This window comes from Drosophila mojavensis, unplaced genomic scaffold (assembly GCF_018153725.1).
Source record: "Drosophila mojavensis isolate 15081-1352.22 unplaced genomic scaffold, ASM1815372v1 contig_19, whole genome shotgun sequence".
In the NCBI taxonomy this organism is placed as follows: domain Eukaryota; kingdom Metazoa; phylum Arthropoda; class Insecta; order Diptera; family Drosophilidae; genus Drosophila; species Drosophila mojavensis.
Genome location: NW_025318726.1, coordinates 2,628,581 through 2,642,244, shown reverse-complemented (window position 1 = coordinate 2,642,244; position 13,664 = coordinate 2,628,581). Strand labels below are relative to the sequence as shown.

General features: G+C 37.3%; 3 protein-coding genes across 5 annotated transcripts; 2 read left to right on the top strand and 1 right to left on the bottom strand.

The window, feature by feature from the left end:
- The first annotated feature begins 89 nt into the window (after nt 1–89).
- On the top strand, nt 90–3,265 carry LOC6572283 (chorion peroxidase). Its single transcript, XM_001998387.4, has 7 exons — nt 90–297; nt 488–1,690; nt 1,752–2,079; nt 2,149–2,305; nt 2,362–2,520; nt 2,583–2,902; nt 2,967–3,265. The coding sequence occupies exons 1-7, from the start codon at nt 168–170 to the stop codon at nt 3,031–3,033; spliced, it is 2,364 nt and encodes a 787-aa protein (XP_001998423.2). The 5' UTR covers nt 90–167; the 3' UTR covers nt 3,034–3,265.
- A 393-nt stretch (nt 3,266–3,658) lies between these two features.
- Nucleotides 3,659–4,263, bottom strand: LOC6572284 (gamma-aminobutyric acid receptor-associated protein). The gene has a single exon (XM_001998388.4). The coding sequence runs from the start codon at nt 4,105–4,107 to the stop codon at nt 3,739–3,741; it is 369 nt and encodes a 122-aa protein (XP_001998424.1). The 5' UTR covers nt 4,108–4,263; the 3' UTR covers nt 3,659–3,738.
- Nucleotides 4,264–4,680: 417 nt separating this feature from the next.
- LOC6572285 (lutropin-choriogonadotropic hormone receptor) lies at nt 4,681–13,640 on the top strand. 3 transcript variants are annotated; one of them, XR_006356743.1, is made up of 19 exons: nt 4,681–5,064; nt 6,887–7,338; nt 8,412–8,563; nt 8,636–8,710; nt 8,777–8,854; nt 10,395–10,469; nt 10,544–10,609; nt 10,666–10,734; nt 10,810–10,884; nt 10,953–11,070; nt 11,133–11,347; nt 11,413–11,571; nt 11,626–11,778; nt 11,834–11,979; nt 12,043–12,271; nt 12,331–12,526; nt 12,595–12,791; nt 12,846–13,176; nt 13,562–13,640. XR_006356743.1 is itself a non-coding variant. In XM_044007679.1 (18 exons), the coding sequence occupies exons 2-18, from the start codon at nt 7,081–7,083 to the stop codon at nt 13,021–13,023; spliced, it is 2,439 nt and encodes an 812-aa protein (XP_043863614.1). In that variant the 5' UTR covers nt 4,681–4,942; nt 6,887–7,080; the 3' UTR covers nt 13,024–13,534. The 3 variants fall into 3 exon arrangements, 2 of the variants coding, with proteins under 2 accessions (XP_043863614.1, XP_001998425.1); XM_044007679.1 differs by lacking the exon at nt 13,562–13,640 and having other exon boundaries at nt 4,681–4,942; nt 12,846–13,534; XM_001998389.4 differs by lacking the exon at nt 13,562–13,640 and having other exon boundaries at nt 12,846–13,534.
- Nucleotides 13,641–13,664: the final 24 nt, after the last annotated feature.

Below are 13,664 nucleotides of genomic sequence, written 5' to 3'. Positions count from 1 at the left end.
GTAATTACAAAATACTTGTATTCTTACAGTATTTTATAGGTATTTTTAAAAGCATTTTTTAATCTTACTGCAGCTGGTCACATTGCATGTAAGAAGCACCGTTATTAGTCAAATGGACTTTGGTTCCTGTTTCTGATCCATGCAATTCAATATTAAAATTTTGTGAAATGCGCATAATTTATATTCTTTTAATATGGTGGCATGTATTATATGTGCAATACGAATTTAAATATGTGGGCGCATTTTCATTACGGAAAAATGATTTGCTTGATGGGGAAGACGTCAAGGAAAATTTAGGTAAGATCGGTAATTAATCAAGCTTTTCTCCTTTTGTGTGTATTTCAAAATGGACTCGTGTTACAACTAGAATTTGTACTATAACTATCTCACTCTATCGTATTGGATATACCTGAGATAGACGCACACATTTTTACTTTATATTTAAATCGTTTATAATAGCTGGATAATACTTTACTTTTTATTGTAGAAGCTCCAAAAACGGGGTTATTGAAAGTGTGCAAAAGTTGCAAATCTGTGCAATGTGTGCCACAAATCCAATGTCCAGCCCATGTACGCATGGCGCAACATGAAAAGCCGCAAATTTGTGACCTGCCCGCTGGAAAATTTGGCTATTGCTGCAAAACCGGGCAAAATCACACAGCCGGACATAAAAAAGCACGAGCTGTTTTTCAAACGATCTTGCCACTTGACGTGATCGAAGATGCACGCAAAAACTTTAAGCATCTCATGCATGGCGTTGCCCAGATACCAGTGACTCGAGGGCATCCAGATTTCACTCATGGCATTATGTTTCATTCGTCACCCAAAGATGATTTCCATAATTTCGCACTGTCGAATAGTGCGTTCGAATTGGTCATCGCCAGCCAAGTGTTTGGCAAGAAGGAGCAGGTACCCCTAGATGATCTTATCACCAATAATGTGCCCGTTGAGTTTTCCAAGACTCCATTAGCCCAGCATTGTCAGTCTATGCCTGTTTGCCGAGGTACACTCAAATATCGAACTTTGGATGGCACATGCAACAATCCGCTGTCTCACCGCTTGCATTGGGGTGCTGCTGGTCAGCCTATGGAGCGTCTGCTTCCACCAGCCTATGAAGACGGGATTTGGACTCCACGCGCGCACTCTAAAGATGGGACTCCATTGCTAAGCGCCCGTGACATCTCAAGAACTCTTTTTGCTGATGTTCATCGTCCGCATCCAAAGTATAATCTGCTGATCATGCAGTTCGCGCAGCTATTGGCGCATGACGTCTCCCAATCGGCTTCAGTGCGTCTCGATGAGAACGGGGGCTTAGTGCAATGTTGTTCGCCGGACGGGAGAAGCATTTTGCCACCAGAAAAATCACACTTTGCCTGCCTGCCGATTCCTGTCTCTGCGAATGATGAATTTTATAGTGCTTTTGGCGTGCGGTGCTTGAATTTGGTGCGACTTTCACTTGTGCCCAGTGCCGACTGTCAGTTGAGCTATGGAAAGCAACGTAACAAGGTAACCCACTTCCTGGATGCTTCTCCAATATATGGCTCCAACGAGGAGTCGGCACGTGAGCTGCGCACCTTCCGTGGCGGTCGATTGCAAATGTTTAATGATTTCGGTCGTGACATGCTGCCCTTAACGCGCGATAAGAGTGCCTGCGGCAGTGAGGAACCGGGCAGTACGTGCTTTAAGTCGGGTTAGTGATGTTCGATCTTTACCTGTATCAATCAAAAACTATAGAATAATATCCTTTCCAGGTGATGGCCGCACAAATCAAATTATCTCTCTGATCACTTTGCACATTGTCTTCGCACGGGAGCATAATCGAATTGCCAGCATCTTAGCTAAATTGAATCCATCGGCAAGTGATGAATGGCTCTATCAGGAGACTCGCCGCATTGTGATTGCAGAGATACAGCACATTACCTACAGTGAGTTCCTCCCGGCATTAATTGGTCCCCAGCAAGTGAAGCGATTCCGTTTAATACCTCGCCAGAAGGGATACTCAAACGAATACAACATTGATGTGAATCCAGCTATTACTAATGAATTCTCGGGAGCTGCATTCAGAATGGGTCATTCTAGGCAAGTAATGCAATCATTTGCATTATCTGAGATGTGCCTTATAACTTTTATTTGCCTTGAATTTTTTAGCGTTGTTGGCAAATTTCATATACATGATGAAATTATAAATATTCCTGATGTTATGTTCAATCCTTCGCGCATGCGCAAGCGTGAGTTCTACGACGATATGCTGCAAACACTTTACACACAGCCAATGCAAGAAGTCGACAGTTCCATTACACACGGTGTAAGCACTTGAAAAGTAATAATTAGGCTATTTATACTCATGTCTTCACACTGTAGATCAGTAGATTTCTGTTCCGTGGCCACAGTCCGTTTGGCTTGGATCTGGCAGCCATTAATATTCAGCGGGGTCGCGATCAAGGTATACGCTGCTACAATGACTACCTCCAAGTGATGGGAGCACCAAAACTGAAAAGTTTTGATAAATTTCCGAGGGATGTAAGTACTATTTGAGTTTATACTTTAATTGAAATGCCCTTCAAAGCTTTTCATTTTTAAAGGTTGGGGAAAAGCTGTCGCACGTTTATAGAACGCCTGATGATATTGATTTATGGGTGGGCGGTCTATTAGAGAGAGCGGTTGAAGACGGTATTGTAGGAATTACTTTTGCTGAAATTATTGCCGATCAGTTTGCACGCTTTAAGCATGGAGATCGGTATTTTTACGAATATGATAATAAGGTCAATCCAGGGGCGTTTAATCCAGCGCAACTTCAGGAGGTGCGTAAGGCTAGTATCAGCCGCTTGTTGTGTGATAATGCCGATCACCTGACATTGCATTCTGTGCCACTAGCCGGATTCGTACGCGCTGACTTTCCTGGGTAATTTGATAACATTGTTGAAACTTCAACTCTTACTATGAATTTCTCTTTCATATTTTTGCAGAAATACAATAGTTCGTTGTGATGATCCGAAGCTTCCATCAGTTAATCTTAACGCATGGCGTTTATAGAGAAAGAATTAAGAATTAGCTAAATTTTTAAATTATATCTTACATTGTGAAATTATTACAAGAAATGTTCCTGTGTAAATTATAACGGGTGCATTTGCCAAGATACCGTTTTAAACCAAATATGAATTTTTAAATGAACCCTATTATTGTTTGCGACTTGCAATAAATGTTAACAAAGTTGTATAAAATAAAAAATTGCCTTACTTGTGATAGGCGTATATAAAAATATAAACATACATAAGTGCTAAAAATGGTAATGTAATCTGGGTTGATCTATAGCAAATACTCCTCGCTGACTCGCTCGTTCAGTTCGTAGACAACTAAATTAACAATGGCATTTAACTAACAAATGTAATTTTTAGATTGACGCTATACTGTTAATTAAATTTACATCGAATTTTGTTTTGCATTTACCAGTTTACACTTGCTATTTTTAACCGTGTAAATTGGATTAAAAGGCTGAGAAGCATCATGTAAATTAATGTAAGAATTATCATAACATTACTGTTATTACAACACTTTGTGGCTTCTTGATTCATCTATACGTATTTATGTCTTTAATGTCTTTGTTTGTCTTGCCTTCCGACTAGATTATTGTGTGCTGCCCGTAGTATAAAATATGTAGTAAAACTCAAAATAATTTTATTGATGGACAGCAATTTGTGTTAATAAACCAGATAACGTTTGAGTATGGATGAAGTGCATCTATAACTGCTCCTGGCCGTAGACATTCTCATCGGAGTAAGCCATATACAAGAAGAAGTCTTTATCACGGTGCTCATGGTACAGCAGGCCCATGGAGGCGGATGTGGGTGGTATGACATTGTTGACGAAGAAGAAGAGGGCGTCGTCTGGGCGCAGGTTAATGCGTTTGCGTATTAGAAAATAGAATTGGCCCACTGTCAGATCATTGGGCACCAAATACTTCTTCTTGTCTAAGGCGGCATGACGTGTCTTCGGCGCCTTCTCCACGATAACGGGCACGCGGTCTGGATACTTTCGGCGTATCTTGTCACCCTCAGCTCGCCGCTTCTCAAATGAGTGATCCTTCTTAAACTGAAAGTTCACATTCATTATAGGGGGAGTGGTTTTCGTTCAAAGAAATAATATAAGTTGAAATTTTAGTAGGTAATTGCGAATCAGATTAGATTTATGCTGGGGGTTTGTTCAAAATTTATGATTTTTACTTGGGATATTATACTATTCTGAAACATTTGGCTTTCAAAAGCTTACTATATCAAACCTATGTATATTCGAGAATGCATAAAGAATGCGACGAGTGAAGCTTGCTGCAGTTTAAAGGCTTTTATCAATGTGCATAGTATATCTCTTCCAGCTACCCGGGCGGAGCTGGTGCAACTAAATAGGTTCATGGAAGCGGGAGCTTTTGCACCCAAAAATAGCACAAGCTTAGCCCCCACAAAAGCTATAAGCTACAAGAACCTTGTAGCCTATGGCGCCCTGTAACGCTTTCGAAGCTTATTTCTCGCTATATATTAGCTCAAATAGGTTGGACGTGCTCTCTCTGGCTTCGCTCGGTTTTGTCGCTCGGGTTTCTTTGTAATATAGACGATGTTGCGAAACGACTCTGTGATTTCGGTGTATTTCTGATTTCCGGTTTCCATTGAAGCTTCGCCTGCTAATCAGATATTTCAGTTGGTGTTATTCAACAGGTGCATGAAGTCGCTATCAGTAATACGGTCCGCGGCAAGAGAGAGCTACCTGAATTTTATGTTTTTTTTTTCGCACACTTACATGCAACTCATGAATACATATTTATGTGGATGATTGCAGCCGCAATTGACACAGAAGCTTTTGCGCGTTTTAAACTCAAATAAAAATCACATCGAAATCGAATAAAATCTCAAAATAAACAAAACAAAGTTTCATGGAAAAAAATTCCAATAATGTAAGAATAATTATTTATGCAAAAATTAATGTGAGAAGTAGTAATTGTCCGAATTAAAAAACAGATAAAATAAAAATCGGTTACAAAAAGTGTTTTAAAAATATACGAGTTAATGCAGTGCGGTAAGAGTTGAAAGCAATCTGCTAATTAAGAAGAATAAAGCTACATTTAACCATGCATCTTTATATAAATATATAATATATTACTTTGGTATTGTTTGTAATAAATGTTACGAAATTTGGATTATGAGGATTAATCTGGTAAAAAGTCTGATAAATATAACAAAGCTAATTAACGTTATGCAAATCATTATATAATAAAATATAAATAAATACTGTAGTGTATTACTGATGAGTAATAATTTGTTTTCCATATAAATTAATTTTAATATTTATTAAAACAAAAACAAATAAAATTCCAGGTGTTTTGGCTTGGTTAATGTGTTTATTAAAAACTTTTTTTAAACAAAATTTGGTTGGAAACTTGAAAAAATTAAGCTTATTTATTTATGTTTTTTGCATTACATATACATATGTGCTATGCAAGCTATGCAAAATCAGATCATCGTAAGGATCAGGGTATTTTCATGTCAGATACTTCCCGTCAGGAGCGTTTTTAATTGTTGAGTATTTGTCTATTTAATGGCGAATTCAAAATAGGATCAACTAATATTTGCAATTTTTTATTTTAAATATATTTTTAATTATTAAAATTAATTTGTATGAGAAAAATAAAAACTCATTATTACTCATCACTTTTTATATAAAAACCGAATCATAACTTTTATTTTCCATTTTTACTGATGAGCAATTATTTTTTTTCGATAGAAATTAATTTTAATGATTAAAAATATTTGTTAATTTTTTTTCGAATAGAATTTGTAAATGTTACAGTCCCTGCTTAAAATATAATTCGAAATCCATCTGGAGCTCAGTTTTCACAAAAACAATAAAATATTCCCCAATACTTATACTTGTTCAAGTAAAATTTGCATCTGTATGTTTTCAGACGGTTTTAGTATTCTAGCCAGATAGAAAAGAGAGCAAACTGTGCACGTGTATGTATTTAAGAGACAAATATTTGCTAATTAAGAATATAGAATTCGATGGAGACGTTCAGCGGCGTCGCTTTCATTTATTTTTTGAGACGATATCTGTTAATGCACACATCTCGCTCTATGTGAATGAAGGTTTTAACGAGGTGTTTATAGGGCTGATTGCTTTAAGTTATAATCAAAATGAACTAAGAGTGTAGGGCATCTGCTAGTCGAGCGGCGCCGACTAGAGCATTCTCACTTGTTTGGCTTGTTGATAAAGATTTTTTCGCCCACCTCGCCGAATTATTAATTATAATTTATGTGCAACTAATTGGTTTATTTTTGATCGCGCCAGGTAAGTGTGATTAATAAATATTTGCTTCTTCTTCTTTCCAAATATTAACAAAACAATAAAAGTAAATATAAAAATAAGTCTGGTAATGCTTATAGACACAGTCTATGAAAGACTATCATTGACTGGATCCAAGAGACATGCCCAGCTCTGTTTGTCTTTATTATTTGTTGGCCAATTTATTCGGGCTTGAATTTCGGTTTGCACATTAAACGACATTCACGGAATCAAATCATAACTTTGTATAAATTGAAAAGTCAATCAAACATGTGTTCGTAGCGATACGTGAAATTTCAATTCACAGCTTCATCAATAGGTGCAAAATTTTTGAGGTTGTTTTGTAAATTTGTGTATTCGCTCTTTAGATACAAATACATATAGACGTATATGTATGTATATATATATATATATATCATAAATACTATATTTGAACTATGATCTGATTGAACGTATTCGATACGGATACTACAATAAATACGGATCGTTTCACAGCTCTAACTATCCGTAGCTTTCGGTAACTGCAGTAAAACTATATTTTAAATGACAATCTTTGCAGAGCTAAACCACATCTAATCCGAACCTATATCAAGCTAACAAAATGCATCAAAAGACGACGTACACCAAGAGCAGAATGTGCTTAGAGCTGATTATTTGCCAGGTGATCACTCTACTCGCCATACACCTGTGATAGAAGCACAACTCAAGCCCCATTAGAGTAGCATTGGAGGTGCCGTGTGCTCATTAGGCAACATGAAGTGCACGCCGATTATAGCCAGATTTGATTTCTCGGCCGTCATTCTGCTTTCGCTGGTCTATTGTTCTCAACAAGCAAGCACTAATTGCTATGACAACCACGACGGATTTAATGCCATTATTAATAATCTGCCAAGGGATGCGGGCAACGCAATCGATACGCTCGACACATTGGCCCAGGCGCCGCCAATGACTACGAATCCGCCCGTTGATGCCTCCGTCTGGAAGTGTTGCTGCTGGGAAGCAACTAATCACGTAAGTGTTCATGGGCTGCATAGGTAACTGAATATCTGTTTTTTACTCTGGACTACAATTTCATCAAACATATAGACATGTATCCTTAGATTCATATCTCTAAGTGATGATTCGCTTGTGAAGTCAAGCGGGTATATCGGTTTACGCAATGTATTTTCTTCTACCTTTCACGCTTCTGAAAATGTGAGCTTTCCATTAAATTATTCTACAATAATACACTTATTTATACGGTTCAGATAAGTAGGTCAAGGCTCAGCCCACATTGCTGTGTATCTTGCTGAGTTGAACTGCATCTCTATAGTAATTAACTGTTTTTTTTATCGAGTTATTTTTATTGAAGGCAATCAGCAAATTATGTTAGCTTTATATTGTATATATTGACTAAAAGTAGACTAGGGTGCAGTGGTCTAGGGGTCGTTGTCTTCATAGGCGGCTGGAGACAATTAAGTTTGTGGCTAGCGAGTTGTTGTGTTTGTCTATATGAAGAGCTCGGAGTCCCTTGGGCCTATCATTAATAAAGTGAGCTAAAATTTCCTTGATTGGTTTACTACTAACCTTCTCTGCAGGAGGATAAATCTAAAATTTGACAAGTAATTTAGTTTTCCTCTATGCTTGCTGGCAGCGTAGCCAAGCGTGAATTAATTAACTGTTTGTCATAAAATAAATAATATTGTGATTCGCATGCTCCTTGTGCTGCCGATAAAAAAAAAAGAAAATATGAAAATTGTGAAATTATATATGCAAGTTAAAATACGAAAATCGATTTGACTTTAGAAAATTTGAATAATTAAAATGAGCAGTAATTCCAATAACAATATAATGCTACTATCCTAATCGGAATATATCTACATTTTGTGCAGAATGACAGCTTCAATATGAATGTCAATTATTAAATTATTCAAGCGTAAAAAACTATACAAAGCAACTAGAATCGTCTAGTTTACAACTCAATTTATGATTAGCTTGTTTACTGCCATGGCTTTGATCTAAATAAAGTCCTGCTTATTCCTGACGACAACAACAATCTGATACTGCAAATTTCTAATCAATATGCACAATTTATGTTTGCATAGAACGAGTTCGAGTGCCGTTGCGAGGGGGAGGCGTTGACGCGTGTGCCCCAAACTTTGAAACTGCCGCTGCAAAGGCTCACAATTGCATCCGCCGGACTGCCGCGGCTGCGGTCGATGGGGCTGAAAGTGTACGCCCCAACTCTATTGGATGTGTGAGTAAAAGCCACAAATACGAAATGTCAAATATAAACGAATTTAAAGTTCAAATGTTGCTCAAATTTTAGTGCATTTATAGACTGCTTGCAGCTGGAGACCATACAGAGTGGAGCGTTCTCTAACCTAACGGTTCTGCGTGCCATGTACGTATATACACATATAAATGTATATACATTGCTAATAATATATCATAATATGTTTTATTATAGCTACATTTCCAATGCCCCAAAATTAAGCTACCTGGCCAAAAATGTGTTTGAGGGCATTTCCGATACCATTGAAATCATGTGAGTAAAAACTCATTTATAGCGCAATCAATTGTAAAGTTTACGAATTCAGTTCATTCAATTAGATGCAGAGAGCTTTTGATATACTCTATGCACTTGTTGAACTCAAAGGAATATTCAATACAGGGAATTTCTATAAGCGCATGAGATCGAAATGAATTGAGCTGAGTCATGGAAGCGCGCTCTTATATGAATGCCCTTTTTATGGACTGATAGCAGAGATATTATTATATATGTAATATAGTCATGGGATAGAAATATATATATTTTAATAAATACATAAATATCCACTCAGGCAGAAATGCTAATATTGCTGTGAGAAAGGTTTGTGGTCAACGGGGCATATTAAGCAGACATAATTCAGAGGGATTGTGCGTGACTGTGCATTTACCTGTGTAAATTTCGATTGTGTTTTGTTTACCATTTGAAAATGCTTCTCTCGCTTTTATGCCCATAGCATATAATGCATGGGAGGCTTTACTGATTTTGTGCCAGTCTGTGTAATCAGGAAAATGAAATGATTCGATATTTATTCATTTCCCTGGCTTCATTCGTTCGTCTGCTTCAGTAAAGATCAAATTCAAAAGATATGTATGGGCATTTGATCGCTCCAATTATAGTGCTAAAAAATACAACAACAAAAATCTTTTATATTTTAACAAATAGTGAATTTTATAGCTCTTGATTAGCACTATTGGTGAGTTTTCAAGATATTTACAAACACCAAGCAGTTCGCACGCCACGAAACGTAGATTCTTCTGGAGAAATGCCCACTCTTATTTACACTATAATAAAAAGATATTCCGCGATATATATATATATATATGTATATATATGTATGTATATATGTATAGTTTTCATTCTACAGAATTCTAAAGCCATCTCTTAGTGATGAAAAATTTTGGGCTGTGAATATGTGTTAGAATGGAAATTATTAGTTTAGAATTTAGAATTTGTTAATCTTCTGGTATCTCATGGCTTTTCGTAATTTGATATTACTTGAGACAGCTAGAGATAGCGCATAACTTAAGTAAATGAGTGTTATGAATGCATATATAATATACTATAAGTATTTTTGACTTTGCTCCAATATAAACGCAGACATCAGTTAGTTAAAGATGAGTGGATAGATGAATACTAGGGATACTTCTACATTAAACCCAGATATTACTTTTGACCTTTAGTGTGTCATCGGCAAACGAGAATTAAAGGGGCTCCACAGCACAGTTTCTAAAGTGATTAAGAATATTTCAATAAATAGTGAATAGATGAGAGACTGATTTCCATTGGGCTGATATATCTTGTCTATTCGAAGCGCTGATTTGCCAAATACTTTGATAGTCATTCAAATTTCAATTTCTAAACAGTTCGATATTCCTTCAAATTGCGATCGCTTGAGAAGTGTGTCAGATAGCGACCCGGTGCTACGATTTTCGTCTGTGCATCGAGGCAAATAAACATAGGTCGTAACTCATTTTGAAGGCTTTTCCCATTTTGTGTATACAAATAGTAACAGATATAAATTCAACTTTCTTTGTAGACGGATCATAAATAGTGGATTAAAAACTGTGCCAGATCTGGGAGATTTACCGCCCTATAATATACTACAAATGATGTAAGCTCGCATAACAAATTTCTTATTGAAATTCAATTTAATATGAGAAATTTATATATGTCTGTGTCGTCTAGAGATCTCGATAATAATCAAATTTCCCGAATTGATTCCAAATCCATTCAAGTGAAGACTGCACAACTGTAAGTAGGATTCCCGTAATACTTCCTAAACTGATTCTCCCGTTTTGACTAATTAGTGTTTTAGCAAACAATGAAATAACTTTTATTGATGACTCGGCATTTCTGGGCTCGAAAATAGCAAAGCTGTAAGATAATTGCAATTAGTTTATCATTTGTATATTATTAATTATTATTAATAACCTGTTGTTAAATATATTTAGTTCATTAAACGATAATCACAAACTTACCGAAATTCACCCGAATGCATTCAATGGCATCATAGACATGACAGAACTGTGAGTGAAACATATTTATACAGTTATATACAGATCTATAAACTTATATGTACATTTACTAATCACAGTGATCTCTCGAGCACATCGCTTGTCCGTCTGCCCTCAGCTGGACTGCAGACCCTAGAAGTATTATACATAGCCAATACGCACACCTTGAAGACGATACCTTCCATATACAACTTTCAGGTATGCATATATCAATATCAATATTTCAAATATTTCGCACGTCTTCTCTACTCTCTTTACAGAACCTACAGAGAGCTCACTTGACCCACTCGTTTCACTGCTGCGCCTTTCAATTCCCGTCGAGGCATGATCCCCAGAGGCATGCCCAACGCATGCAGGAAGTGGAGAAATGGAGAGATCAATGTAAAAACAACCGGGATGTGCACACAAACTATGAAAGAAGTTTAAGCATGAGTAATCTCACACCATTGGCGAATGTGTCGGAGGTGCAGCCTAGGTAAATGGACAGATTTATAACTAACAAAATCAATAATGATGGAAATTTCTGAATTGCAATTTAAGTGGTTCCACTATAAACAACCTCCTGGCGGAATCTACGCCCAACACGTACGCCTATATGGCTGATTCCACATTGAACAACATTGGCATCTTCCACGAGGAGATAACAATAAACCCCGACGATGACCAGCTGGCTGAGTATTGCGGTAACTTCACGTTTAGGTGATTGGCTGTCAAGGTTTTTGGTATTATTTTATAAACTTAAATGTTTCACAGGAAGCCCCATGTTGAGTGTTATCCCATGCCGAATGCCCTAAATCCCTGTGAGGATGTCATGGGCTATCAGTGGCTGCGAATTGCGGTTTGGATTGTGGTTGCCCTGGCCATAGTTGGCAACGTCGCGGTTCTCACTGTCATACTCTCAATTAAGTAAGTTTTTTTCTATTGTCCAATGAATTCCGGCAATTATTATTGTCTTCTTTAGGTCGGAGAGTCCATCAGTGCCACGCTTCCTCATTTGTCATCTCGCCTTTGCCGACCTGTGCCTGGGTCTCTACCTGCTGCTCATTGCCTCCATCGATGCGCATTCAATGGGCGAGTATTTCAACTATGCCTTCGACTGGCAGTACGGTAAGCGAAACTCTTGGGTCATTCGATATTGAGGGAGCTGCTTTGAGCATTCTTTTCGCACAGGCTTGGGCTGCAAGATAGCTGGATTTCTGACCGTCTTCGCCAGCCACTTGTCGGTGTTTACCCTGACTGTCATCACGATTGAACGCTGGTTCGCCATCACGCACGCCATGTATCTAAATAAACGCATCAAGTTACGGCCAGCTGCAGTCATTATGCTAATGGGCTGGATTTACTCCATCGTAATGTCCTCGCTGCCTCTGCTCGGCATAAGCAATTACTCATCAACCAGGTGAGTGCCTACAGAGGAATCTTTTTCATCTGTTGCCAACTCATTTCTGTTTACTCTAGCATTTGTCTGCCGATGGAGAAACGCGACATATACGATTCCATATATCTGGTCTTAATATTGGGCTGCAATTTCCTTGCCTTCACGATTATCGCCATTTGCTATTCGCAAATTTATCTGTCGCTCGGTAAGGAGACGCGACGGGCCCGTCAGAACCATCTAGGCGAGATGAGTGTGGCCAAGAAGATGGCGCTTCTAGTGAGTCCTCCTTCACATATTTCCTTGGATAATTCAGTAAATTTGTTTACTATTTGTTTGCTTTTCAGGTCTTCATCAATTTCAGTTGTGGCGCACCAATCGCATTCTTTGGTCTCACCGCATTAGCCGGCTACCCGCTGATCAATGTAACAAAGTCCAAAATCCTACTAGTATTCTTCTATCCCTTGAATTCATGTGCGGATCCTTACTTATATGCCATCCTAACTTCCCAGTATCGGCAGGATTTGCTAACGCTGTTGTCGAAGTATGTATTTGAAGCCAATACATCTGTAGTCCTTACAATAATATTTCCCTACAGATTTGGTCTCTGTCGTCAAAGAGCTCTCAAGTACAAGCACTCCGACTCGATGCATGGCACCTCACACTACACCATTCGCGGCTCCATTGAAAGGGAACATTCCGTTGGCCAAAAGTGTCAGAAAATTGTGGCTGCTGAAGCGCAAAACATGCTTCGGAATAATGAGGATTATGTGTAAATAGCACAGGTCAAGAAAACTTAGTAAACAAGATTATCAATAGAATTTTTGATATAACCGAAATATCTCTATTAAGGTCAATTCTTTGGGGATGTTTGATTTTACATCGAAGCATGTTTTCTAAAGATTTCTAGCATCAAAATGCTGTTTGTGGTATATATTGTTGAAATATAAATATAAAGTACCATATCGTAAAGTAATAATCATTATTCTGACATGATATTGCTTAATTGGTTTCAGATTTGAATTCAATTCAAAAAGAAAATCATTTTAACTTACCATTAACCTTGATTTTTAATTTTCAATGGTATAAAAAGGATTTAGAGTAAAAGTAAAGTCAGCTTCTTTATAGTAAAATTATGCTAGCCTCTGTAATTTATTTAATAATTATAAGCTAATGAAAATTTGATGTATGAATAGCCCGAAATTTATATGGTAATAAAAGTTTGGACGTAAGCTTGTAGACAACATATAAATAAATATTTCGAGATATTATAATATTCAATTCAAATATGAACCTTTTAATAACTCCAAATAGATTCAAATTTTTGTAACGTATTATAAGCAGTTAAAATACTAAAATACTATCGCTGCTAAAGCTTTTTAACAAGGAGACGTTATGCAGCCCTAAATGCCTTAAT

Excerpts from the sequence above, each read along its gene's own strand:
- LOC6572283 (XM_001998387.4), top strand. The coding sequence starts at position 168 with ATGCGCATAATTTATATTCTTTTAATATGGTGGCATGTATTATATGTG. Across the intron at positions 2,080-2,148 it reads TTCAGAATGGGTCATTCTAG|CGTTGTTGGCAAATTTCATA; the intron begins GCAAGTAATGCA and ends TGAATTTTTTAG. Across the intron at positions 2,903-2,966 it reads GTACGCGCTGACTTTCCTGG|AAATACAATAGTTCGTTGTG; the intron begins GTAATTTGATAA and ends ATATTTTTGCAG.
- LOC6572284 (XM_001998388.4), bottom strand. The coding sequence starts at position 4,107 with ATGAATGTGAACTTTCAGTTTAAGAAGGATCACTCATTTGAGAAGCGG.
- LOC6572285 (XM_044007679.1), top strand. The coding sequence starts at position 7,081 with ATGAAGTGCACGCCGATTATAGCCAGATTTGATTTCTCGGCCGTCATT. Across the intron at positions 10,885-10,952 it reads ATCATAGACATGACAGAACT|TGATCTCTCGAGCACATCGC; the intron begins GTGAGTGAAACA and ends TACTAATCACAG. Across the intron at positions 12,792-12,845 it reads TTGCTAACGCTGTTGTCGAA|ATTTGGTCTCTGTCGTCAAA; the intron begins GTATGTATTTGA and ends ATTTCCCTACAG.